Raw genomic sequence first — 27,871 nt, 5'->3', positions numbered from 1 at the left:
TTAAGTAGTTAGCCTTTGCCTGTATGTGGAAGATGACAAAAAGTGTCCATCTGGCTGGGCTGACCTCTGCAGGAAGTATAAATTCAGCAGGTCCCTGGTGGAAGATGTTAGCTGTAGTGGTCAGAATCATAGAATCACCAAAGTTGGAAAAGACCTCCAGGATCATCCATGCCAAATGTCCTCCTATCACATCTAAAAATGTTTCTTGAACACCTCCAGGGACAGTGACTCCACCGCCTCTCTGGGCAGCTCATTCCAGTGCCTGAGTGCTCTGTCAGAGAAGTGTTCCCTAATATCCAACATGAATCTCCCCTGGTGCAACTTGAGGCTGTTCTCTCTAGTCCTGTCAATACTTACGTGGGAAAAGAGGCTGACTCCCAGCTCACTACAACCTCCTTTCATGTGGTTATATAGACAGCAATAAAGTCTCCCCTGAGCCTCCTCTTCTCCAGACTAAATCCCAGTTCTTTCAGCCACTCCTCACAAGATTTGTGCTCCAGACCTCTCACCAGCTTTGTTGTCTTTCTCTGAACATGCTCCGGAGCCTCAGTGTCTTTCTTTTAGTGCCAATCTGTAAGGACTAGTTTAGAAATGTTGATACACTTTCTATGAAACTGGCTAAGGGAGACAATCATGTCATACATAAGTCTTTGTTATTTAATGTTATGGGTACAGATACCTCATATTTTGTTCTTTCACATGACTTCTTCTCTGAGTTGTCACTTCCATGGTGTTTCAGACTGAAGGAATCTCTCATACCTACAGTTAACCATTTTCCTGGATTTGCTTTTTTTTGTTGTTGTTTTTGCTTGGTAGTTGTTATTTTCCAATTATCTAGCTTTGACTTAATGTCTAGAACTTTTTAAGAAAATCTGATCTAAGACATACTGTTTTCTCTAAATCTTTTCTGTACTTTACCAAAATGTATTAGGTGTAGCAACATTCTTATAGATTCTCACCTGCAGGTTGATATGATGAGGCACATGTAAGTTATTTTGCGGCTTAATAAGAGGTCCTTAATTGAAGTTTTCTTGAGCCCAGCAGGGTTGTGTTTCTTAGTATAAGTGACTGAAGACCTCTGTCTTTTAAATAAATCTCCCTTCCATATTTTGCATGACTACAGATGCTTTTTTCTTTATTTTTGATTGTGTAACAGGGAAGAGATATTATGTCTCTCAGTAATTTGTTTCTCATATACCATGCTGCTTCCTTAGAAGCTTCTGAATATGTTTGCCTTCATGAATTTGCAAACATTAATGATGGCAACCTCACTCAAATGTGATTCTGTTGATTAGATAAATCCCTTTTCCTCAGGATAGCTGTAGTGAAGTTCCTCTGAAGGCTACAGAGAACAGGAGGTGTTGGCACACCCTGCCACACTTTGTAGAAAGAGATTGTTTAAAAGATTAGTGCCCTGAAGCAAAGAGATGTGCAGCTGAAGTGTTGTGGTGTGGCTGTGTCTGTAGCCAGTGGGTGGCATCGCAGAGCCAAGGAGGAAGAGCATCATCCCGCAGAAGTGAGTCCTCCAGCATCTCTCCCCATCTTCTGGCATCGTGGTGGCATCACTACAGACAGCCTAATAGTATGCAGTATTGATCGTTTCTCTTGAGACACTGCTAAATGGCTGAACAGTTGCCAATAAGAGATGATTTCTCCTGTGTAAGCTTATACTTCTTTATTTCACTTGTGTTGTTCTTCAATGGCTGTATAATTTTAGAACATATTTGTATCATTCAGTCTCCAAATGTCACACTATAAGATGTTGCTTTGTAGATACAGCCCTTGTTTTCATGCCTTAAAACAGCAGAGGCACCAATACTACTCCTCTTTCTGAGGATCAATGGAAGGATCACTTTCTCTTTATTTCTGCTTCATCTCTTGACAATCAGCTTCCTAACATTGTTTTCCTCTTTTGCTACTAATGCTGCAGTAATCTTCTAAGGAATGTATTTGTCTGGCACAGTGCAGTATTTGCTTAGGCACTCTGGCTGATGTACCTTCTTCCCAGGATGCTTTACCCTTCTTGAGATAGCATCAGTGATGTGCTTCTGCAACTGCTTAGTTATGCCTATTTTTGGGGGGAAGCCAGTTCTGTTGAAAGACATTGACTTCCTGAGTTTCAAGATATAAACTATTGGTTTTTATTTGTTTTGCTTTTTGTTTCGTTTTCCCTAAGTGTCAGAGGTTCTAAAACACTTTCAAAGCATGAGAGTGAATTTCAGGAATGCAGTGCTGTAACAGTAACAGCTAGGAAGCACTGATTCCTTGTCTCTAGAGCAGAACCTACATCTCAGGAACAGCGAGCACTCAGGTGGACTACTGTGAGACTAGAAAACCAGGGTTTGTGTTGGGAATTGTAAAAGCACATGAAGATGAGCGTTTGTGCTTTGCCACTGAAGGCTGTTGAGGGAGGGAAGTGACCTTGTGAAAACAGACAGTGTGACAGTGATGTAAATCAGGACCGAATTCACCTTTCTGGATTTTGTTCATATATTTACTCCGTAAGAATATAACTTGCCTTTCTAGCAGTTGTGCTGTGTATTCCCAGGTTCCACTGATTTTTGCTTGAAATTTTAAGCAGTTGGCATATGTGAGGAGTTGGTCACCATTTAAGAAAGTATCATAAAGAACTTACTTTATACTGCCTGCCCCATATCACACCTTTTTATCAGCAAAATAAAATCTAGTTCACTAGCTTATCATTGTGCCCTCTAATCATAAATCCATCTTTTATTTTTGTGTGCTATGCTGTCTCATTCAGTGTGTACTGCTCACTTTCTGCAGTGTGTGGGAGATCACTCTAGCAGAGCTTGATCCTATTGCATCTCTGATTTCTTTCCAAAGCAAGTAGGAGTCCTAAATGCTGTGACAAGAGTCCCAAGAGGGAAAAATGGTACATGCCCATGTAATGAGACAGCATAGTATATGCTGAGCAGGAGGTGCCAAAGTATGTCCCCATAGTCCAGAGGCATACAATAGATTCTTTTATGATTTGTCCTCCCCGGCATAACTCAGGCAGGGGTGATAGGGAAGCAGCATGGCACACGTGCAGTTACAAAATTTCTGAACCTTCTGGGTAGCTGGCCAAGAGCAGATGTTAGTCAATAAAGCAGAGAGGATATAGCAATTTTCATCACTTACAAATGTGGTGAGATTTACTTTGACTGGCACGAGATCAACAGAAGCAGCTCCTCTGTACCAGCTGTACTTAATGTCACTTTCAGAATTGAAAGCTATATGCAATGCAGTGAGAATCATTTTACAGTTTAAATTATTAAAAGGATGGAACACTTACTGAACCCACTTTGCACAGTGGTTTGTAATCATTAGGCTATTTGCTAAATAGGTTTAATCTGAAGTAGAATTTCCAGTATATTTTGAGTTTGAGCTTGACATTTTATGTGTGTTGGGAGAATGAATGAACAGAGTTGTCATTTTTCTGGCAGATAATGAAGGGGGATGTTTCTGCATGATAGTGAGGCCTTAATCTCTAGGACACATTGGATAGCAGGTGTTGGCTGCCCAAACTCGCTGGGCCTGCCCCAGCTGCCTGTGGGCTGCTCTGTTGCTTGTGAAGGCGTAAGCCATAGGACTGCTCCGAATGTGCCTGCAGGTGGGGCTATGTGGGCAGTATGTCTTGTCCTGGTGGAAAAACTGGGCTCCCAGGTCCTTCCTTCAGTTCTTCCTGGAACAGCAGAAACTCTAGGAGGTGTCCAAAGCCTTGTTTATATTTCTGACTGATGGAGGGTGTTGGTATACAGAACCTGGTGCATGAGCTCCTTCAGGCCACGTGGTGTCAGCAGGGCTGCTCCCCCCTGTCTCTACTTGGCCAGTCTGGGAGTGTGCTCGACTGCACTTGTAATCGTGGTGCTTATCTTGTAGTCTTTGGACAGGTGCAAGAGGCTCATTCTTGGTGACTGCCCAACTTAAGCCTGGTGTCGTCAAGGTAGTTTAGTTTTTCCTCTTAAGCAACTTAATCTTCTCCATCAGAAGAGAGGGATGGACAGCAGGGACAGGAAGGTGATTGTCCCCCTCTACTCTGCCCTTTTGAGGCCCTATCTGGAGTACTGTGGCCAGGTCTGGAGCCCCCAGTACAAGAAAGATAGAGAGCTGTTGGAGAGGGTCCAGAGGAGGGCCACCAAGATGATCAGGGGACTGGAGCACCTCCCCTGTGAAGACAGGAGCTGGGCTTGTTCAGCCCGGAGGAAAGAAGGCTGCGGGGTGACCTCATTGCAGCCTTTCAGTACCTAAAGGGAGCCTACAAACAGGAGGGGAATCAACTCTTTGAAAGGGTAGATAATGGTAGGACAAAGGGAAATGATTTTAAGTTGAGGGAGGGAAGATTTAGGTCAGATCAGGGGGAAGTTCTGTACAGAGCAAGTGCTGAGATACTGGAACAGGCTGCCCAGAGAGGTTGTGGATGCCCCGTCCCTGGAAGTGTTCAAGGTCAGGTTGGATGGGGCCCTGGGCAGCCTGGTCTAGCATTAAATGAAGAGGTTGGTGGTATCCAAAGGTGCATGTGGCAGGGGGTTGGAGACTCATGATCCTTGAGGTCCCTTCCAATCCTGGCCAATCTGTGATTCTGTAATCATATTTTGCTTGAAATCCACTGTAGGAAGTTTACCTAAATACTCTGAGAAGTAGAACTCCGTTGACCTGCATTTAATTACAGAATGGGGTTTGGCCAGATGTTCTTTATTTTGTAATTCCTTTGTTCCCAGCTTTCCATGATGATGTTTCCTTTTGTCAGGCTGTCAGGGTCTGCAATACAACTCATCAGGTTGGGATCAGTATGGTACTGAAGAATGCAACTTGGTTCGTATAGATCCTGAAGCTGTGCATAATGAGTGGTGGTGGCCAGCATCACACAGTAAAAGTTCACTGAACCTTCATTTTATGCATCCCCCATTTTTTTAAAATAATTGCTGACCCTTTCTACACCCCCCATTGTATGAGAAAACAGGAATTAGCTCTTATTATTGCTGTATCCCTCCCAGAGCCCATCTAAGGCTGTGTGAGGTTGTGCTGCCCTTCCTGCTCCTGAGCCCACCTGAGCGGTCCCAGTCTCTGCGCCCTGCTGACACAAGCCATGAGTCAGTGAGCTGCAAGCAGAGATGCTTTGGCTGGGGCTGGGTTTTACAAGCTGAGGGCTAGTATCAGGAATGTGAGAAAGGAGAGGGCTGGGCAATCACCTTTTTGGCAGGTTCATCTTAGACCACTTCAAGCTGCCTGTAGAGCTGTGCCCAAATCCATGACTGTTCTAGAGTGACTAATCTTAGTTTTCTTCAGGGAGGAGCTGTCCATTGAGTTTTTATCATTGCCAAGGTAAATACAGCAAAGAAAGTAAAGTCTCTTTGTGTGAAAGGGTTTATTTTTGAACGTTCTTTTGTCTGACAAGTGTATTGGAAATAATGATTTTTTTAAAAAAGTAGTAACTTGCAATTTAAATTGTATGTGGGTTTTTGGTTTTAGGTTCTCGTAGGTTTGTTTGTTTGTTTGGAGGGAGATATGTTTGCTGAGTGATTCTTATTGAAAATTTTTGCCTTTTCTCATTTACACCATTTTGTTTCTTAACTTAATCTGAATGAATTCATCCAACAGAGGCCTGGCATGGCAGTAGGAAATTTTTTCTTCCCTTACTTGGATTTTCCTCAGTAAATGAAAACAGAATTTAGAGTGTACATACAAATTGGTGCCCGACCTCTATATATACCAAGTATCTGTGGAGTTAGTCACGCAAGTAGCAAAAAATCAGATACACCTTATTTACTTGATCTAAGGACATGCATGGCTTTCTTCTTGCAGTTCTCAGTAATACCGTATATTTCTGTAGTGTGTTCAGAGATCAACAGAATTCATCTATACAGTGCAGTTTGGTCTAGTTTGTGAGTTGAAATCACAGAGACCTGCATGGAGTGTACATCCTCAAGTGTTCAATTTAGCCAGAAGAGCTCTTTCACATCCAATGAAAAACGGAGAATAAAAGGTATCCAGAGGTGCATGCTATCCATGGAATCACCAGAATTTTTGTTGCTGTCTTTATTAAACTGAAAGTGTAGAGTGTTTTTTTCTTTGAAATCAGGAAAAAAGAATATGCATGCAGGAGATGCATATTGTTCAGAGGAAAAGTAGCTTGCTTTATTTATTTATTTATTCCCTCTCATTTGATTCACCTTGCTTGTTTTCAGCATGCAGACTTCTCTTTTAATTCTGTTGTCACCGCTGCAGTGCTGTAAGATGGCTAATACCCTGCTGTCTGGTAAATGGGGAAAAACACAAAATTCAGTTTTTCCTGCACTTTACCCAGCTTTATCAGTGCCTCCAAGAGGACCTTTTTTTCAGCATCACTACAAGAGGAGAGCAGGATATTTTAGAGGCAATGTCATTTTTGCAAGAGATTCATGTCCTTCCTATTCACATCCGTTTGTTCTCCCCCACTCTGTTTTCACTTTCTTCCCTCTCACATTCTCAGTGGTGACTCCAGGCTTGTTTAAATGCCATCTTGCCCTTTAAGGATTAGACAGGTTGGGATGGAGTAACAGTGAATAGGATGTAGTGTAGGATGAGCAGAAACTAACACTAGGAAACTATTTACTTTTAAAATCATAATCCAAAAAATTAAGCTCCCCCTAAAGTTAGGAACTTAAAACTTTTACACAGTAGTCAGGGTATCTCCAACTTGTACAGTGTTGCATTTTGATATAACACTGCTCAGGTGAAAGCTTTGCAAATGAATGGATTTGTGGTTTAGAGCACTCTATAAAATATAAGAGAAGATAATGAGAGCAAGATTAGAAAGTTAAGCCTTTAGGACATACAATTCCCTTATGCTTACATTAGCATGATATTAGTGAAGCTGCTCATTCTTTGTGCTCATTCTTTGCTGTCACAATTATCATATCATTCTTTGAGACAATAATTTTCATTTAATTCCTTATAGAGAATAAATTGGTCAAGCTCTATTTTAAAACTAACGAGGGCTGCTCTCCTTCATAACATCTGTTACTCCTTACTACTCTCTTGTCAACCATCCTATTTGCTGCTAAAACTGATTTTATGCCATGTGATTCTTTCTTTCCTCAGTCTTTAAGAGTAATAAACAAGAATAAACAAGCTTTCTATGTCTACAATGGTTTTTCTTTTAAAAAACATCTTCCTTAAAGTGGCCCAGGATAGATTTAGAAACATGCCTGGTTACTATAGTTTTCTTAGACAGTGGTTTCATAAGTACAACTGAGCGATGTGAACGACTTGATGTCTTGAAGTGTGAATTAATACCTTACTGCCACTGAAAAGGGAGGTCCTCTGCTTCCCAACCCAGCTCTGAACTACATTTTCTTCTCTCTCTGAACCATCACTGTAATTTATCTGATTGCAAGGTAAAGGAGTCAATTCACTTGTCCAGCAGCAATAATAAAAGCTTTGCTTGTTTGTTTTAAGTAGCTGAACTATCTTTTTCTTTTGGATCAGATGACAGCCAGAGTCCAAGGTTTAAAAAAAAAAAAAGAAAAAAGATAACTGCTTCTCTCCCTTAGTAGTCATTCATTTGGCTTATGAAACCATACCCTGTGTTTGTCGTGTAGAAAAGCTGAGTGTCACTGCTAAATAATGTGAGATTGATAAATTCCTGAGCAGAAGTTACACACGTCTTTATGGTAGAACTTTTTTCTGTTTCATGTTAGGTAAAGTATCGAACTAATCATCTGGGCCACATCATTGCTAAGGTCAGTTGAGTAGCTGTGTGGTTTTTCATAGAATAATAGAATGGTTTCGGTTAGAAGGGACCTTTAAGATCATCTAGTTCCAACCCTCTACTATAGGCAGGGACACCTCTCACTACCCCAGATCGTTCAAAATCCCATCCAGTCTGGTCTTGAATGCTCTCAGGGAGGGGCATTCACAACCTCACTGGGCACCCTGTTTTAGTGTCTCACCACCCTCACAGTAAAGACTTTCTTCCTAATATATTGTCTAAATTGAATCTCATCCAGTTTAAAACCAGCTCCGTGTTCTTCTTGTGTTGAGGAACACAGAACTGGACATAGCAAAGCAGAGTTGCGATCCCAAAGACTTCTCTTGGTTTTTTTCTGTATATATAAATTGTTCTGTCAGAAACCTCTTCTTCTTTTAAACTTCTTTACAGAAAGGGTTGTTAAGCACTGGAGTAGGCTCCCCAGGGAGGTGGTTGAGTCACCATCCCTGCATGTGTTTAAAAACTGTTTGGATGTGGTGCTCAGGGACATGATTTAACGGAGAGTTGTTAGGGTAGAATGGTTAGGTCGTGGTTGGACTCGATGATCTTTAAAGTCTTTTCCAAGCTGAGTGATTCTATGATTCTATTACTTCTTACAACAGCCTTGTATTGCCTATTTTTGACCATTATGGCTACAACAAGAACCCCAACCACCCTTTCCTTATGCTCTCTCCTCCCTCCTTCCCCATGACACCTGATACTCACATTGCAAATGGGCTGCTTTGTACCTGAAAACACTTGGTGAGAGCATTCCTGGGAGTCACTCCTCTCCACTTCTTAAGGATGAGTTGCATGGCAGCTGGATACAGAAGCTGCCCCGCCCATCAGGATCCACTGTTAGCCAGGGAGTGCTTGTGCCATCTCCATCAACAAGGCACAAGCTTGCTTTCTCTGTGGGCCTTTTGCACTTTGGCAAACATCTCTATGACCTATTTATTAAGTAGTGATCTCTCCCCACAGAAATTGGTTTTGCTTTCTGTCTGATAAGAAGTTATCTGACCAGAATCCTTCCTATCTTCAGACAACACCTATAATACCAGGAGCTTTCCACCATCCCTGCCTTTGCGGGACACCCTCTGCATGCACTTGCTGTTCATAGCAGCTGCATCATTTTAACTTTGTTTCCTTTCTTATGAAATAATAAAATGCAACATAAAGACTCATCCAGTCTTTACTCTTCAGCATTTCTTTTCAGCTTCAATACATTTCAGCTATTGCCCTGTTGTTTTTCAGATGAGATTTAGAGCTGAAGGATTGGACTGCTGGTTGCATTTCACTGTTTCTTTACAATAATGAGATAAATAATCCACTGCTGTTGTAGTATATAAACTAACTCTGAAATAGTCCTTTTTTTTTTCCCCCTAAACTTCAGTGACCTTTTTCACTAGATCTTTCCTCCTCCTCATGCTTTTCTAACAGATGCTCTTAAAGGAAGCTTTGAATGCTGTGGTGTGCATCTGGCCATCTTAGCCACAGGAGCCACTTAGTTGCTGGGCGCTTGCCAATCTGTGTGAGGCTCTTGTACCTCCATGCTGTCCCTGCAGGGTTTGTGTGTCCTGCTGTGTCCCCCTCCGTTCTGCCTAATGTGAAAGTGCCAGCAAAAGAACAGCAGCGATGCCTCCCTGTGGTGCATCTCCTTTTGCTTTGCATTTTAGCACAGGATGTTCAGATTGTAATCAACTGTTAAAATCTGTTAGACGTGACATTGCTTTGTGCCCCTGCAGTTTAAACTGGAGCACCTAAACCCACGCTTTGTGAAGGAAGAAGTAGGCAACTGCTAAGTGGAATTTAAGCTCCTTGAAAATATTTTCCATTTTCCATGTAGAAGCTGCAGTGTATGAATATTCAGTTTCTGAATTCTTACTTAAATGTGGCTGAAAATATTAACTCCATTTATAGCAGAAGGAGTTACTGCCTTTGTTATATCAGTTATTGGAACAGATTGTGACTTTGTTTTGGAGCCCTCTGTTTTCTGGAGATCTCTTAATTTAAGACATACCTGAAAAATAGCTAGTGTTGAACTGCAATCAACTGTTAATGAAAACAGGGTAAAATTATTAGGGCGTGGATATTTCAAAATAGACATGACTGGATTTTTATTGGTCTAGGAATTACCATTCTCCTATGGCAGAAGTTTCAATAACTGAAAAGTACAGATGTGATCATGGTGAATGACAACAGATGTATTGTTCTAGTGATTTCAATAGCAGAGAAAGAGGAGTCAAATGGTAATATGATTCAGCAGAGTGAAAAATAGAGAGAAGTAAAGGTGAGGGCTTGGCAGGAGGTTGTCAGAGAAGTGGAAGCAGAACTGAAGAACAGACACCTAAGATATTGTTGGCTTGTTGGTTTGCATTGCTTTTTTTCCTTCTTTACCCCTTGTAGTATGGTAGCAGTCCGCTACCCAAATCTGAACAGAAAATGTTTCCACCTACCTTGCTGTTCTTTTCCTCTGACCAGATACCTAAAAATCTCTTTATGGGCTAGTACCCTAGCTGCTGCAGCTGCATCCTTGTTGCTAAAAAGAAGGAATAGGGCTGGAATGGGATCTGCTCCGAAGATGCTGTTGTGACCTCTGGGTAGCACTGAGACTTAAAACTTTGTGGAGTGTATCCCAAAATAGGCATCCAGCTCTTATGAAGGTGAGATTCACCTGCACTTGACAATAGCTGAAAGCAGGGCTTTGTTACATGTAGTAATTTCAGTATCAGTGCTGTTCAGCAGGATAGCTCAGGGATAATGAGAAGAAAATTGCTTGGGGAGGCAAAGGTAAATCATCCTATATTCAGCTGTTCTGTGTATATAGCATTGCTCAATGCTATTAAAATGTTGGTTTAGAAAGTAGAGATGAAAAAAATTGTTGAGATAAATTGATTTGTCTCCCCTCTTCGTCATCAACCAGTCCAAGCAAGGGCCTTCATATTCTGGAATTCTTTGTGTCTCTCTATAATGACTTAAGTGATACTTATTGTCTCTGTCAAGATAGTTGGTATTGAGCCTCATTCACTGATAAGAGGAAGCTTTGTCTGCATAATCTCTTAAGCAGTGTTCTGATTAGGTTACTCCAAGTGATAACTGTCCTCTTCTGAGTTTATTGCCTTTTAGATTCTTGTGAGCTGCCTGCAAGTTTTCACTCCTTAGTGTTTGGTACTCATTTAGGCTGTAAATAGTATGATTTTATTTCTACATGGAGATGTAAGACTGGATTGTCCTAAAATGGTAGTGAAGTATTCAGAGATGTGGAAAAATATCTAGTATCTTACGGTTTTAAGGAAAGCCTTGTTATGTTATTGCATAAATTAATGACACCTTTACATCTTGAAAATTGCATGTAGTTTTTCTTCTTCCATCTCAAGAAGGGCATATTAGAAAAAGGAAAAAAATCAAGAGACATGCTTTGTGATGAGAGAAATAGGAAGGAGTGTGAAGTATGCTAGTATTTGTCAACCTAAAAAAATGGCATTAAAAAGGGAGAATATATAGAAATCTGTGATGTGATATGCAGAAGTGGACTTAGGATTGTTTATTTGTTCATCCTTTAGATAATATAAATCAGGATGCTCAGTGAAAATAATCAATTCTAAATTTTAAGTAAAAAAAGGGAAGCACTGGTTTATGTAGTGCATGATGGTATATTGTGGGGTTCACTGTCAGGATGAGTGTGAGGGTCTCTGGAGTGCAGAGGGACTGGGCAGACTTGTGGTTGCTGCTCCTTTACCTTGAGAAATCCATCATTTCTAGAAGCCTAGGAAACTGGTCAGAGAAAAGACTTCTGGTTGCATGCTGCTGAAGTCTTTGTTAAGACAGAGATTAATAAGTAAAATGGACTTTTGGTCCAACTGAGCTATTGCCTCTATTCTCTTAAGCTACTGAGTTTATTTACCCAGTGTGGGAAGTGGTCAGTCCTTCAACTCTTTGTTTATTTCTGTGTTTCTGATAGCATTACTGAACGTCAGCTATCAGGCCAGTTCAGGTGTCATAACTGGTATAGAAGCTCCTTATGCTGATTCTAACCAGTTGCAGGTTAGTTTATAACAGCAGTGGAGATGGTACCTTGCACTGACACATCATATGCAGATAAAAGCAGTCCAGAATTCTGTTGACGCTTCTTGACCTACCCTCATCTCTTTATACAGCTATTTATATAGTTGCAGAGGTGTAATTCTCCTATCATGCATGTTCTGGATAATAAGCTGACCTCTTACTCCTTCAATAGTTGCTTTCCAAATTATTGGTAGGTAACTTTTTTTTTAAAGGTCTCCTATAGTATTACAAAATGAAATATGAACAGTCTTCTAGGAAACTGAGTCAGGTATAAATATATCAAGGGTAGAAAAATTTCCATTTCAAACCTACCAGTTTTTAATAGGCATGTATTTTCTTGCATATTCTCACTCAGCGTTCTTTTTCTCATTGCTGAGAAATTTTACTATTTTTGCATGATTCCACTTTACATTTTTCCTGAAAAGATAGAGAGGTACAGTCCACCCACTCCACCCTTTTCCTTCAAATGCTATATAATTCCATTTGCATTAACACCTAGTCATTTGTACAATGCCATGTTAAGTATATGTGTAATGCAGGAAAACTTGTGGGGCAGAACTCTGAGTCACTTCACCACCAAGCAGATGTCCAAGTTCAAAAAGTAGCCAGTGGCTTGTATTTTAGAGCCTGTGAAGATATACATCTCTTCCATTTCTCTGCCTGAAAGAAATGTGATTACTGAGGATAAGCCTGACTAGCCTCTATCCTACCTGTGTGTGCTCTGGGTGCCCTTGGGACTACTGCCTTCAAACAGTCAAAAAAGCTGGTGTCATGAAGAAGAAACTGGAGAGAATAAGAGAACTGGAAAAGTAATATATTGTTTTTCTACTTTATAATTCTTCATGCAGAATGTAGTTTGTGACCTTGGCCCAAATAAGTGTACAGTAAGTAGAGAGGGCAGTATTTGCCAGACTTAATGGATTCACTGGAATTACTTCTTCTGATAATCTGATTTTTTTTGTTGTTTTTATAATTTCAAAGCTTTACATGAAAAATCAAAATCATCAAGTACTGAAGACTTTTCACCTTGGAAAACGATATGATGATGTTTGGTTAGGTGGTTATGGCCAATGTAAGGATGGTATCCAGAATCCATTGTTCTGTGGGATTTAAAAAAAAAAATCTGAAAAAGAAGTGTCAAATTGTGGTTTTGGAGAACAGGGGTACACATGTTATAGTAGCTTCTTTTAGTCTATGCAGTTAAGAGTCTGTAGGTGAGAGATTAGCAGCTGCGGGCATCTTGCCTTCAGGAGGTTAGGTATGTAAGATACTTTTTCATGAGAGAGGAAGGACAAAGGAATAGCTCTAACTTACTTTTGAGACAAAACTTGGCTCTCAGTAGCATCAGTCTCTTGTTTGTATGGCTCTCTTGATGTGTATGTGGATATTGAAGTCATTCGCTTACCCCATTTCATCTCCCTTCAAAGCATGCAGAGTACCTGTCTCCTGACTTGTGTCCTTCAAGGAAGAGTAGAAGTGAACTTGTGGCAGCACAGGAGTCATCATGTTCTTTTGTGGTCTCCTTATGCCACAATGACTTAGTGGTTGCTGATGTCATCAGCTGTCAGTCATCTCTCCAATCTTCCAAAGAGAAAGTCTTGGTATCAGCTAAACAGTTTTAGTTCCAAATAGCAATGGCTCTACTGGGAACAGTATTACTATTCTTCCCATTCACACAGAAACTTAACTTCATGTTCAGTGGGTATAAATTCTGCCTCTTTCCCTCCATCTCTCCAGACTACTTTTTTTTTTCCTTCTAAGGTTTTGTTGATGCCTATCTAGTTAGTATTCATGCATGTTGTTTCAGGCTAAGAAAGTGTTAATGTGTTTGACAATTTTTCTACTTTTTCCAGCTTGACAAAATGATTCAATAGAAGACTTACTTGTTCTGATAAACCTTTTCTCTTGTGACAGATCACAGGCAACTTATAAAGTTTGCCTTTATAATTGTGTTATGCAATTTTAATTATCCTGAAATAACTGGAAGAGTATCTCCTGAATAGCACAAAACAATCATCACAATTCAGGTGGAAAGAGAGACCTACTACTCTACCTGGGCCGTCATAAGTCCATGAGGCCAGATGGGACGCACCTAGGGATGCTGAGAGCTGTCAGCGGTGATTCCTAAGCCACTTTCAACTGTCTAAGTATTTGTCAACCAGAAAGGTCCCTGAGGATTGGAGGCTTGCCAATCATAGGTTCATAGAATGGCTTGGGTTAAAGGGACCTCAAGGATCATCAAGCTCCAATCCCCCTGCCACATGTGGGGCCATCAATCTCCATATCTAATACTAGACCAGGCTGCCCATGGTCCCATCAAACGTGGCCTTGAACACCTCCAGGGACAGGGCATCCACAACCTCTCTGCACAGCCTGTTGCAGCATCTCACCACTCTCTCTGTAAAGAACTTCCCCTGATATCCAACCTAAATCTTCCCTCCCTCAACTTAAAACCATTTCCCCTTCTCCTTGCGAAGAGTTGACTCCCCTCCTGTTCGTAGTCTCCCTTTAGGTACTGGAAGGCTGCAATGAGGTCACCTGGCAGCCTTCTATTCTCCAGGCTGAGCAAGCCAAGCTCCCTCAGCCTGTCTTCATAGGGGAGAGGTGCTCCAGTCCCCTGATCATCTCTGTGGCTCTCCTCTGGACCCTTTCCAACAGCTTCCTGTCTTTCTGTACTGGGGGCCCCCGACCTGGACACAACACTCTAGATGGAACCTCACAAGGGCAGAGTAGAGAGGGACAATCACCTTCCTGTCCCTGCTGGCCACCCCTCTTCTGATGGAGCCCAGGATACCATTTGCTTTCCAAGATGCAAGAGCACACTGCTGGCTCGTGTTAAGTTTTTCATCTACCAGGACCCCCAGGTCCTTCTCTGCAGAGCTACTCTCAAGGATTGCTCTTCTAGTCTGTATATATGCTTGGAATTCCAAGTGCAGAACTTCTGCACTTTGCTGTGTTGAACCTCATTAGATTCACTTGGGTCCACCTTTTGAGACTCTTGAGGCCATTCTGAACGGCATCCCTTGTTTCCACCATGTCATGCACACCACTCAGCTTGGTGTCCTCAGCAAACTTGCTGAGGGTACACTCAATTCCATCACTGATGTCATTGATAAAGATGTTAAAGAGTACCAGTCCCAAGACAGACCCCTGGTGACACCGCTCATTACTGGCCTCCACTTGAACACAGAACCATTGATGATCACCTTTTGTCTGCGGCCTTTCAACCAATTTCTTATCCATCAAGTGGTCCACCCATCAAATCCACATCCTTCCAGTTTAAAGATAAGGATGTGGTGGGGCACCATGTCAAATGCTTTGCTCATATCCAGGTAAATGACATTGGTCACCTTCCCTTTGTCCACCAATGCCATCACCCCATCATAGAAGGCCACCACATTGCTTAAGCATGACCTTCCCCTGGTGAAGCCATGCTGGCTGTCTCAGATCACATGCTCATTCCTCATGTGATCTAACATGCCATCCAGGAGGATCTGCTCCATGATCTTCCCAGGCACAGAGGTGAGACTCGGTGGCCTGTAGATTCCCGATGTGTCCCCAGTGTGACTCCCATCTACAAGAATGATCATACAGACGGTCTGGAGAACTTCAGGCCTGTCAGCCTAACCTGGGTTCCAGGAAACAAAGCAGCCTGAGTGAGATCACATTACATGTGCAGGACAACTAGGGGATTAGGCCCAACCAGCGTGGGTTCATGAAAGGCAGATCCTGCTTGACAAACCTGATCTATGACTGAGTGACCCACCTGGGGTGGATGAAGGAAAGGTTGTTGATATAGTCTGTCTAGACTTCAGCAAAGCCTTTGACACTGTCTCTCACAGTATTCTTTGGGAGAAGTTGGCAGCCCATGTCTTGGACACGTGTGCTTTTTGCTGGGTGAAGAACTGGCTGGAGGGCTGAGCTCAGAGAGTGGTGGTGAATGGAGATAAATCCAGCTGGTGACTAGTTATGAGTGGTGTTCTCCAGGGGTCAGTACTGGGGCCTGTCCTGTTTGATATCTTTATTGATGACCTGGAAGAGGGCGTTGAGTGCACTCTCAAGTTTGCAGATAATGCCAAGTTGGGGCAAAGTGTTGATCTGACTGGGTGTAGGAAGGCTCTTCGGCAGGATCTGGACAAGCTGGGTTGAGACCAATGTAATAAATTCAACAAGACCATGTGCCAGGTCTTGTATTCTGCAATAACCGAAGGCAACACTACAGTCTTGGAGCAGAGTGGCTGGAACACTGTGTGGAAGAAACAGATCTGTGGGTATTGGTTGACACTTGGCTAAACATAAGCAAGCAGTGTGCCCAGGTAGCCAGAAAGGCCAATGGCATCCTGGTTGCGGTGAGGTGGTGGTCAGCCTCTTCTCCTGCCTAACTAGTGATAGGACTAGAAGGAATGGCCTCAAGTTGTGTCAGGGGAGGTTCGGGTTGGGTATTAGGAAAAATTTCATCTCCAAAAGGGTGGTCAGGTGCTAGAATATGCCTGTTGAGTCATCATCTCTGGTGGTGTTCAAGAAGTGTTAAGATGTGGTACTAAGGGACATGGTTTAGTGGAGAATTATTGGTGGTAAGTAGATGGTTGAGCTAGTTGATCTTGGAGGTCTTTTCCAAGCGTGGTGAATTCTGTAACTCATTGTTCGTTGGGAGAGTTTCTTTTGATAGTGTTGTAACCAGCAATTGTACTTAAATAATGGATTAGAGAAGTATCTATTATTTGTCACTGTTGGCCATCATTGGCATTGTGTTGTTGATGGTTTAATACTGTGCACCCCCTCTCATTACCCTCTTTTTCCTTCTTTCACCATAGACTTTGATCTGAGTAAGTTTATGGCAGTGATGAAAATACACATGGTCAGAAAAAGGCAATAGGAATGCTAATTCTGAAAGTTCACTTTGGGTCGCTAGTCTCAAAGATGAAATGACTGAGATGCCTAAATAGCGTTCTGCTCCAAAACACTACTGGCAAAAAATCAGCATTGTCCTAATAGTGTTCCTCATCCTACCTCTGCCCTTCAGGCTACGTGTGCTATCCATGCATATTTAAACTGCGTATTTGGTCCTTGCATGCTTTCTGCCTCCTTGATGGGAAGATTTGTGTTGCTATCTCTAATACTGTTAACCACGGCACTTCTCATGTCAGTGTCCTGGGAAGACCATTAGTTGTGTCTGCAGTACTACGTGCAGGTATGCTCAGCTGAGCACACTGAGTATTGCTTGTACAGGCCTCTGTGGGCTGAATAAGGTCCCCGAGTGTGTGGCTTCAGTGTTTTGAAAGCACTGTGTTAGTCCCTGCACCAGTCTCAAGGTGGAAACCAGTTGCAGAAGGGCCAGGTGTGACCCACTTGTGGGCCCCTCCCTTCTTTCTGTGTACATTACAGTTGGTTATATGAGCCCTCTCCCTTCTTTTTACTACTGTCTGCCTCTCACTCCTTGGAAATAGCAAAGGTTGCAACGCAGCCTGAATGCAAGCCAGGAGCCCTGCCTTGCTGTTCCTCATCCCTCCTCCCCTGGCCTTCTACCCAGAGCTGCTGGTTTGTATGGCGGAGCATCTGTCAGGAGGGCAGTGTCCCCAGGGCCCTGCGACTTGGTCTTCTGGGCCTGGTTCTGCCTTCTCCCCTCTCCCACCCAGGCGAACCTGCAACGCTGAGAGGCTGGGGGCATGCAGGGCAGCCTTGCGCAGTCTCTCCACCCCTCGGCCTCGCTCCTGGAGCTGGGGCTGTGTACCAGCCTCACCCCCACCACCAGGTAGGTGGACACGGGTCCTTGGTGCAGGGTGAGCCCATGAGGATGGAGCTCACTGGGTTTAGGCTGGGTGGGTGGTGAGTTGGCTTCTCTGGCTTTTGGTTTTGCTGTCCCTCTGCCGTGGTAAGAGTGAAAAGGAGCAGCCCTGCTTGCGCTGCCAAGTGCTGCGTGTGCCTCTCTGGTTCTGCAGGGGGTTGTGCAGGTGCACTCAGTTTTCTGTGCGTTAGCTAGCAGAAAATGTCTCCTGAACAATCTTTATGCTTATACTACTTAATACTTTCTTTTACTGCTGTATGCTCACCTGTTCTACAGGACTGCTGGAATACCTCAAGCTTCAGAGTTGAAAATAGCATTTAATGATGAAGTACTAGTGGTGAAATGGTGGTTAACCAATATCTGTTGTGATCATATTGGTATAATATCAGTGCATATCTTCATAAGCTGGTTTCTCTCTCTGCTGTGATAGCAGCTTGTCACACAAAATGCTTATATCTGTTAACAGAATTGCACAGTAATCATGGAAGAGCATGGGAACAGCTTAGCACTGATACATTATCATGTACAGAATTCTTCTAGAGTTCCCGAGGGATCACTAATTGTGCTGCACTTGATGAAGAGTTGCCTGCTTTGCAATGCCTGTTAACTAATAGATGTTTTTTGATGTGTCTTTTTCCATTTGCAGCTACAGTTTGCACATCCTGTAAATCTCTTTTGAAACATGTTGATACACAATCGTCTTAAAAGTCAGCTATAATCTTTTTCCCCCTCTTTAGATGACAATCAAAACAAAACCAATGAAAAGAAAGAGAAGAAGATGGTTTCTCAGAAGCCTCATGGTACCATAGAATATACTGTAAGTATTGCACTGTGGTTTGCTCATATCTGTTTTTTGAAAGTGGAATTGTTGAGGTTGACAGTGAGCCAGTGACATAAAGCAGAAAGCATGAAATGAATACTAAATGAAACGTTTGTATGTATCTCAGTAGGATTTGTTCCAGTTATTGTTGTGTGAGGAGAGACGGGCTTGCATCCAGAACTGCTGATCAGCCCAGGTGCTCTGCCTTTTCTCACAGCTGCCAGTCCTGTTTTTATTTCTGCAGTATGACCCTGTAATAGGATAAGTAGTTTTGGTACTTTGAAAAATACTTCCAGTGTTGCTCAGGGGCATCAAGCATGTGCTTGATCCTGAGATGACTGTGCAATCTTTCTCTAAGCTGGAGCACTGAAAGAGCATTCTGCTGCTGTCACAGCTGGGAGAACTATCTCTGTGTGGAAAGTCCCTGTGTGCCATCCAGGGCCCCTGAACAACACTTGCACTCGACCCACACCCAATGTGACTGTAGAAAGCTTGTGTCCTAGCTGGGAACAAAACAAATGTCTGACTTACTAAGTTTGCTGAAGGTGTAATGAGCTTTCAAATGTGCATCCCCTTTCTCCATTTGCCATTCTCGTTCTAATTAGGGAACTGCTGCTTTAAAGTTTTGTGACAAAATGAGTGGGGCATCTATAACATCTCCATTTTTTTAATCTATTGCATAGTGTGAGAGAGGTGGGTTTTTTGTTATTGTTGGCTTTGTTGTTTTTTTTTTATTATTGACTTTGTCTTATCATGTGATCTGTTAAAAAGGGAGTGTGTTCTGTCATCAAATCTATTCCCTGCAAACAGTTTTAGATGGTTACAGTCCAGCTGTTACAGTGTATGTGAGTGCCACCTTTATCTTAACTTCAACTCTTTCTTCAGGCTGGAAATCAGGACACCATAAACAGCATAGCATTGAAGTTTAACATCACCCCAAACAAGCTTGTGGAACTCAATAAGCTTTTCACACATACAATTGTTCCAGGCCAGGTAAATCTTTTATGTTTTATATACCTGAAATCTGATTATTAGCTATGCATCTGAGGCTTTTTATTGCTTTCTGCAATATTTAGGTACCTAGATGCAAGGATAATGGACAGTAATTTAAATCTCTCAAATGGCAACTTTATGTGGAACCGGTGGGGGGTGTGGGGGTGAATTTTATAATTGCTGTATCTGATTTCTTTTGTTTATTGGCTGTCACTAAAGCTTTAAGAGAACTCTGAAGCTCAAGAGGGGAATGGAGCTGTTGTAAGAGAATAGAATTTATGGAAAGCCTAGGTAAATTATATTATATGATGCATTAAAGAATTAGAGAGTTAGATACAATCATTGAAATGACTCTTTGCCATTATTTTGGAGATGAGTCAGTCTCCCGTAAAGTGGGAAATAAATAGACTGCTTTTGAGAGAGTCAACTAAAAGAAATGCAAATGTGAAGGCTAATGCATGGCTCCTGAAGAGCAGAACTCTGAAGTATCCTGATCTGCAGATGGGAAAACTGAGGCACAAAGAAATAGCAATACCAAAAAGGCAAAAGCTGGGATTAAGCTAAATGATTTTGTTTCTCAACCTCTTACACCATTTTTCAGCTACTAGTTTTGTGATTGTAATTATTGCAGGAGAACATGGGATTATAGTTTTGGAAGGAAAAAAGGTCCTCTCTGCATGGGAAAATGTGTTATTTTCTTGCTTGTTCTGCAAAACAAAACACAGAACTAGATTCTGTAACTAGACTGCGCATACTCCACCATCACCACTAATGTGGAAAGATTCTAGAATTTGAAGTAGTTGAGTGTATTGCAGTCATGAAGAGTCGATACTGAGTTGTCCTTCTAGTAGAACATTGTATTTGTAGCGAATAATTTTTTAAAAGCAGTCTTAATGTTTTTACATGTTTTTGTATTTAGATTCTCTTTGTACCGGAAACAAGTGTTGCCAGGCTGCCTTCTTTCAGTCCTGGTGCTCCCATTTCTCCTTCATCATCAGATGCCGAATATGATAAACTCCCTGTAAGTCAGGTGTTGGTTCACCCTAGTCTTATGTTCACAAAAGGTTTTCTGAAACTGAGATTCAGGGCTGTGTAAATAGCTGTTTTTTGAAGTTACAATTCTGACCTTATGCGTAGTGTTATTAATTATTAATTAGTGTTAAGTAATATTTTAATGTGCTGCGGTACAAATTTTACTGCTTTACAATAATCAAAATTAAGGGTTCTGTCTGAGCAGAGAATTCAAGTACAAGATCACTTGGGCCTGGAGTATATCAGAGCAATTGGAAATAGTGCGTGGTTTCTAAACAAAAGAAAGTTAAATGTGGAGAAGTATTTACTATTTCACTCTGGAAATTTCTTTACTGCTCTGTTCTGCAACCTTAATCCTGCATGGGGATCTCTTTGCATGGAAATACTAGTTTGCCAGAGCAGTCAATTTCTTGCTACTGTACCCCTATAAGACAAGACCACTGGATTTAATCTTGGTGAAAGGCCTTGGTGTAATTGAACTTTCATTTTACTTGGAAGGGTGGTTGTAACTAGTGTTTTCAGTGAATGAGCTGTTCATCTGCTGATAATAAAGCAATTAGACATTTCAAATTCATAACTACTTAAGAGAGAAAATGGAGAGAAGCTTGGAGTGAATCACTGTTTTTAACTTTAGTCCTACTCCTGTGTGCCTGCTGCATGGGATTCATACCAGTGCCAGCAGGATACACTCTGTGTGGAAATCTTCAGCATGGATGGAGTAGCAGGACTGGCCCTCTCTTAATGAGAGTACCTCATTGAAACACAGTAGACTTACTTGACTTGACATTTGAGTATCTTGCCTGTTGTTTGGAAGAATTTTTTGTAATGTAAGTTTTTTCTTCCTTACCATATAGTGCATTATGTGTGTGCATGTATCTAGGCATGCATGATCACCAGTTTTCTTCCTTTTAGTAAAAAAAAACAACAACAACAACAACAACAACAACAAACAACATTGGTTAAGCTTGATTTTTTAAAAAAAATTTTTTTTTAGTTGCCTGAAGTTTAGAAGTAGATGATGTTGGTCCTGTTGTTCTGCACTAAGCTTTTTCTTTTTTAAGGATGCTGATTTGGCAAGAAAGGCCTTCAAACCAGTTGAGAGAGTCTTGTCTTCCACTTCAGAAGAGGATGAGCCTGTGGTTGTCAAATTTTTAAAAATGAATTGTCGTTACTTCACAGATGGTAAGGTATGTAGAACTTGGGCTCTGGTGACTTTTTTTTTATTTTTAAGATTCTTTGAATGCAAAATCTGTGTGATTAAGTGAGAGATGAGTACTGTGAGAGCCAGGCATACTGTATGTTTGTAAAGAATGTAATGTTGCAGTGGCTTTATCTGTCACTGCTGTGTTTATTGCTGTCATGGCAATATGTGGTATGATTTTCTTCTTTACTGTTTTGCATCTGTTACAATAACCACTTTATGGAGAAGCAGCTCTGCTAACCACCTTCATTCCTTTATCATGCCTTGACCAGAAATATCTGCTTCAGAGTGTACTATTAGACACAGAAACTACACTTCAGAGCTCAGACAAGTCAGGATTAGTTGTCCAGTTGCATCAAGTTGTGCAACAGCTTCGTAAGAGATGAAAACTTGCCTGCCTATCTTGTTTACAACTTTAAGCTAAATTTTAACTCTTTCCAGATCAGTGTTTCCAAATGTGACCAGGTTGATTCTGCACTTACTCTAGTAAAAAGGTTAATATTGCACAAGATCTTTTCTTTCTTTTCTTTGGAGCCATTCTTGTGACATACGTGTTCTTGCTGAGATTGCAACTCTGAATTTTACAGCGGCCATTTTGGGAGAGAGGGCATAATGTTTGTGCAGTATCTTGGTCCTATTCTCAAAGTTGCAATAGTTTAGGTTTCTATACCTGCTGTTGCTGACTCCAATTTCAGATAGATGTGTCTGCATGTTTAAGTTTTCAGGTTCTCTGAAATTGATAATTCTGGTGGTTCTAACCTAATCCTGTGACTTTTCTAAGAATAGTTTTACACATTTTTTATTTCTTTTTGCATGAAGTGGATGTCAGCTGTATTTAATCACTCAGCAATTTCTGTAGTCTCCTATTTTGTAGAAAGTAGAGGAGGTCTACTTGATTTCTTACATGTAAATTAGGGCAATACTGTTGCATTGTTGTGTGATGCTTGCTAAGTGCAAAGGACACGTACTGTTTTTTGGCTCTGGGACTGAAACAGCCATTTGCAGTCAAAGCAGTGGAATGTGTAACAGTTTGAAACATGGTCATGTGTCAGAGATTGAATGCTGGATGGTAACTGATGCAGTCTCTTATCAAATCGGTGGCTAGGTCATGTTTTAGCGAATTAAATGCATCTTCTACAGTTGTGTGAAATATGCTTGGATCATTAGTACCAGGGAAGAAGCAACTTCATAATAGGTACTTATGTGTAGAAGCTTTCTGCATGTACCTTTTGGAATTCCAGATCAAGAAGATTTGGAATTCAGCTTAGCACAATAAGCTTGACATTTCCATGATGAAGATTGCCTTCAGGTATGCTAGTTTCATATAAATATATATGCTGTATGAGACTGGCTGTAGTTCAGATGAATTTGTTTGTTTTTAAAGTTCTCTACCCTGTTTTGTCTGAGGCTCGTTAATAGTCTGTAAATCTAGCTTGTAGCAGTCAATACTGAAAGCTGAATTGTTCAGATGTTCTTCCTTAACAGTAACAGACATGAACTTGAGTGTCACTAAGAAATCTTTTTCTTTACTCTGCTTATGATGTCTGACTTGATAAAATTGTAAAAATGTTTTGTTATCAAACATTGCATGACAGGGGTATAAAAAAAGGCAGGAGAGAGGTTTTTTCTTTGGCTAGCTTTTTTTTTTTTTAGACTAGCAGACTAAAACTTTGTAAGTTATGATAAATTCATTATATTTGGTATGCTAACTCTTTGTTCTTCTACTTTAGGGTGTAGTTGGAGGAGTCATGATAGTAACTCCAAACAACATCATGTTTGATCCGCATAAATCTGATCCTCTGGTAATTGAGAACGGCTGTGAAGAATATGGGCTAATCTGCCCAATGGAGGAGGTTGTCTCTATAGCTCTCTACAATGACATCTCTCACATGAAAATTAAAGATGCATTGCCATCGTAAGAAGTGTTCTTTCCTGAACTTATTTTATTAAATTTTCCCTAACAGTTATGGAAACGAGGTTTGGGGGGGGGGGGAGGAAGTTTAATGCAGGAGAATAAGAAAAACTGGGAGAAAAATGTCAGCAAATGAATGATTCATGTATGTTCTTAGTAGACTTCAGTGGCAGTAAGGAGAAATGGGTTGTGAGTGTGAGAATGCCAATGCAAAGGAGACCAGTTAAAAAATATTAATTAAAGCATTGGTGTTGTGCCATGGTTGGGCTCTTGCACTGTCTGGTCTGTAGGAATATTTCTGCAGAATTGAAAAGAGTTAGATTTTTGAACCATTTGATGTGTGATTGGGATAGTTCTGAGAGAGTTTGTTATAACTTTTGAAGATAACACCTTAACTGTCTCTTACAGGACTTGTAAAAATATTAATTTGTAGAATATTTCCAGTTCAGAACCAATTCAGAAGAGTTTTGGTAGTTAGAATTTGTGACACATAACAGACTTCTGGGCATGGAGAAGTTGTTAGTTTAATTTACATGTAGTGTAACCACTGCTTAATTTGTTCTAAGCAAAATTTTGTCCTTATGGGCAATATTTACTTCCTAAGTGAAATTCATCTATGTTTCTTCATTTTCTTATTTTAAGAAAAATTTTCTAGATGCTTCTGTTATCTTCATTCCCAGAGTAACTACTAAGTAACTTCTGAGTGATGAAAATCTTCTATTCTCATTCACCTCAGACTTTTTAGCAGTAAGATGGATCTTATGCAGTTTGCTGTTGTGTGCTGGTTTTAAGAATTTTCCATTGTAAAATGTTTTAAATGTCTTGCATAAAAAATAAATCTGTGGGAGTCTGCATTCAAATAGTGTAACTTAGTGCTGGATAAAAACAAAAAAAATGAACTGTTGCCCGTTATGTTTGTGGAAAACATATTTAAACAGCATATATCTTATCTGTGATTTGCTTTCTTTTCAAAAATGCATTTTTACTGACTTGGGGAGCATGAAAAACATTGAACTACCAATGAGCAGAGCCTGACAACTCTCAAGTGTGGAAAATAATAATACTAGTATGATAAATGAAATTCTAGTAGCTAAATACATGTCCAGTTTTTTTGGTTACCAAGCTTCTGATAATTTGTACGTTTTTAGTATGTGTGCCATTTCTTCACCTGTGTCACATAGTCTGCAAAGTGTTCTTCTCATTTTAGTTTGGTATTTTCCTTTCCACATTTTTTTTTTTTCTTTGAACTCATTCATTTCTACTGGTGTATGTTTATTTTGGAGAAAGTAATTTTTAGTTGAGTTTCAGAACTTAAGTTGATATATTATTCATTTTTTCATTTTTTTTTTTTCTGTTTCCATTTTGCTTTTTACATCCTATGTACATCCATCATTTTACCTGGCAGTGACATACCAAAGGATCTTTGTCCTCTGTACAGGCCAGGAGAATGGGAAGACCTTTCCTCTGAGAAAGATATCAATCCTTTCAGCAAATTCAAGTCCCTTAGCAAGGAAAAGAGGCAACAGAATGGTGATTCACCCAATGTTCCAGGTGCCAAACAGATAAATCCTTCAGATAAAGAAAAGTCTGCTGATTTTGAAGTTCTTCAGTCATCTGAAAGTACGGGCTCAATTAAATCAAAGTCACTGGAGTTTTATAATAATATCACTGCCACTGAACATTTGGAAAAGTTTGCTGCAGATCCACATATCAAGGAGCCTTCTGAAGAAAAAAATATTTCAGACATCAGAACCAAAGAAGACTCCTTTTCAGGAGGAGGAGGGGATGATTTCATTGATCTGGAAAAGGTGCCATCTCCTGTGGATAGAGGGTTGGACAGGAAAATCTCATTAATGGAAGGCTTGTTGGCTGACCCCAGGGAGTTGGGGAGAACGAAGCAGCAGGTAACCAAACCCACTACAGAAGTCCAGGAGCACTTCACAGTTGATTCCTTGGAAAAAAAGGACAGTGTTGAACCTAAAGCTGATTTAGACTTAGAGCTATGTGAAAAACAAGATGTTATTCCAGAAGTAAACAAATGTGTCAGTTCCCCAACAGGTAAGGTGGAGACTGCATTGGACACTAAGAAAGAGCTAGAGAAAGATAAACTTATAGAATTTTATCTCAATAAAGATGGGAGTGGGTCTCAGTCATCTGAAGACTTGCACAAGGCTGAAATCCAGAAAGGTGAAAACAATAAAGCAATTGGTATAGACCTTACACTTAGCTGTTCAAAGTCCCAAGCTGATGAAGTCCATACAGTTAAAAGTATGGAGCTTGATGCCTGCTGTGTTGGAAGGAAAGCACCTTCATTAGAAAGCAGCGCAGCAGCAGCAGAGGAAAAGGATCTCAAAGAGTCTCTGGACTCTTCATTAGTACCAGCTATAGACAAGACCTGTCAAGAAACACAGTTAGACAATCAATCAGAGGTCAGACTGTGGCTGCTGCAGAAAATTCAAGTGCCAATTGAAGGTAGGTCTCTGGTTATCCTTGTTTCCTCTGAGACTTGGACAGCATTATGACGGTAACCTTAGCATTGATATGCTTCTGCTCTGAATTTCCTCTTTATATATATAGTGCTTGATCTCTTTTTTTTTTTTTTTACTGTTGTATATTATAATTTTATACTTTATGATATTTAGAAGATAAAAATGTACCTTCAGGCTCCCTATGTTTCTAGTTTAATAAGTAGCTTATGTGCTTGTTCCATATTCAGCGATTACTGTTCATATAAACCTTATGTCGTGTAAGCTTTGCTGCTGTTTACTGGCTTTAAGAACAGTAAAATGTCATCCGGATGGAATATTGACAAGGACACATCATGATATAGGAATTGTCACTGCTTATCAATAACTTCTGCTTCAGTGAAATTAGTCAATGTATTTCTAATAGAATCTAAAGTACTGCATTGTTATAAAGTAATCTTGACACAGTATCTTTCTGGTATCTTTGCCATGGAAGCCTCTAGGGAAGTGATAAATAGGAGTACATGTATAGTCTTTCTGATCTTTTTGTTTTAATTAGTGATTGGTTTATCGTGAATAAAATTCGAGAAACAAAATGAAATCTTACTTTAAGTAGCATATTCACAGATTGCTATTTCTACTGCTACTCAGGACATCTGAGCATGAGTCCATCCCAGAGTTTCAGTTTAATGAGCTAATGGGCATAATTCCTTGATTCGTATGAGATACTGGAGGACAATTCAAGTGGAAATCTTTATTTTAAAATCAGTTGCTCTTAAAATAATTTTTCTTTTCTGTGTCTCAGTAGTTGTACTTGGTGATTGTTCTCATCACCAAAAAACAACAGAAGATGGCTGTAACACTTCAGTGTGGTTGAGGTTCATTTAATAAACAACCTTTTTTTATTTTGTCAAATTGGCAATTTAAGGAATTTAAGCAACTATTACACTTTACCTGTCCCGTGCAGACAAAAGATTTTGATATGGCTATCTGACCATTATGGCTGATTGGGCTTGGTGTGTGTGAAGTTACACTCTGCTGGGATTGGTTTCCTGGAATCATTCAAACACTGGGGTAGGAATGAGGGATCTAGCCAGAGACAAGGCAGCAACTGCATTAGCCTTTGCCTGTGGTGAGGTTTGCTGGGCTGGCTATAGTGACAGAGGTAGTCAAGGTCTTCTCCTGTCCCCCCTTCCTTGCCTGCATCGTGTCAGTTTATACCCAGTCCTATCATCTTAATGATTTAATTTCCAGTGCTACTGTACTCAGCTCTACAACTGAGGAGGGTACAGTCCTGATAAAATGGAAATAAATAACCACAGTTTAGAATGAGCAAGGATTTATTAAAGCAGTTTGGCTATTAAATGACATGTTAGGTTTAAGTCAATGTATGATAATTTGTAGTCTTCTTTTGTACAAGGTTATTGATCTCTGTGCCAATATTTTATCAGTTGCAGTAGTTGTAGTGTCTTGTAAACAGCTCATCTCTTCTGTCTCTTGTTCAGATATGCTTCCTTCAAAAGAGGAGAAGAGCAAGACTCCTCCAATGTTTCTGTGCATTAAAGTAGGCAAACCCATGAGAAAGTCTTTTGTGTCTCAGAGCACCACCATGTCTCAACAGTACAGTAAAAAGATAAAGCAACCAGAGTACTGGTTTGCTGTTCCCCGGGAAAGGTAAGCTGCAGCATGCAGTATGAAAACATATCTGTCTCTTAATTTTTAAAGGTGTAGTGCTTTCTGGAGTTGAATTTGACTTTCCCTTTGTGGCTAAGGTATAAAATGTAGCAAGAATGCTGAAACCAGGAGGGGAGGTATCCTCTTTTTATTGCATGCTAGAGTTATAAAGGAATGTGCTAGTTCCCAGTG

The 27,871-nt window shown here is 40.7% G+C and overlaps 1 protein-coding gene across 13 annotated transcripts in view; it reads left to right on the top strand.

Moving 5' to 3' along the window:
- The window catches only part of NCOA7 (nuclear receptor coactivator 7), an 84,435-nt gene that overhangs the window by 39,473 nt on the left and 17,091 nt on the right, over nt 1–27,871 (top strand). For 11 of the 13 annotated variants that reach the window (XM_031611126.2, XM_090135826.1, XM_031611129.2 and 8 more), the window contains 7 exons: nt 18,320–18,399; nt 19,288–19,395; nt 20,315–20,416; nt 21,489–21,614; nt 23,359–23,543; nt 24,946–26,012; nt 27,511–27,679. In XM_031611126.2, coding sequence (XP_031466986.2) covers nt 18,320–18,399; nt 19,288–19,395; nt 20,315–20,416; nt 21,489–21,614; nt 23,359–23,543; nt 24,946–26,012; nt 27,511–27,679 — 1,837 coding nt within the window. The remainder of the gene's footprint in view (nt 1–18,319; nt 18,400–19,287; nt 19,396–20,314; nt 20,417–21,488; nt 21,615–23,358; nt 23,544–24,945; nt 26,013–27,510; nt 27,680–27,871) is intronic. The other 2 variants (XM_090135829.1, XM_090135832.1) reach the window with 2 other exon arrangements.

The sequence above is a fragment of the Phasianus colchicus genome, chromosome 2, assembly GCF_987193195.1.
Source record: "Phasianus colchicus chromosome 2, bPhaCol1.hap1.1, whole genome shotgun sequence".
NCBI classification, from domain to species: domain Eukaryota; kingdom Metazoa; phylum Chordata; class Aves; order Galliformes; family Phasianidae; genus Phasianus; species Phasianus colchicus.
Note: the sequence above shows the minus strand (reverse complement) of the source record. Positions and strands in the feature narration are given on the sequence as shown.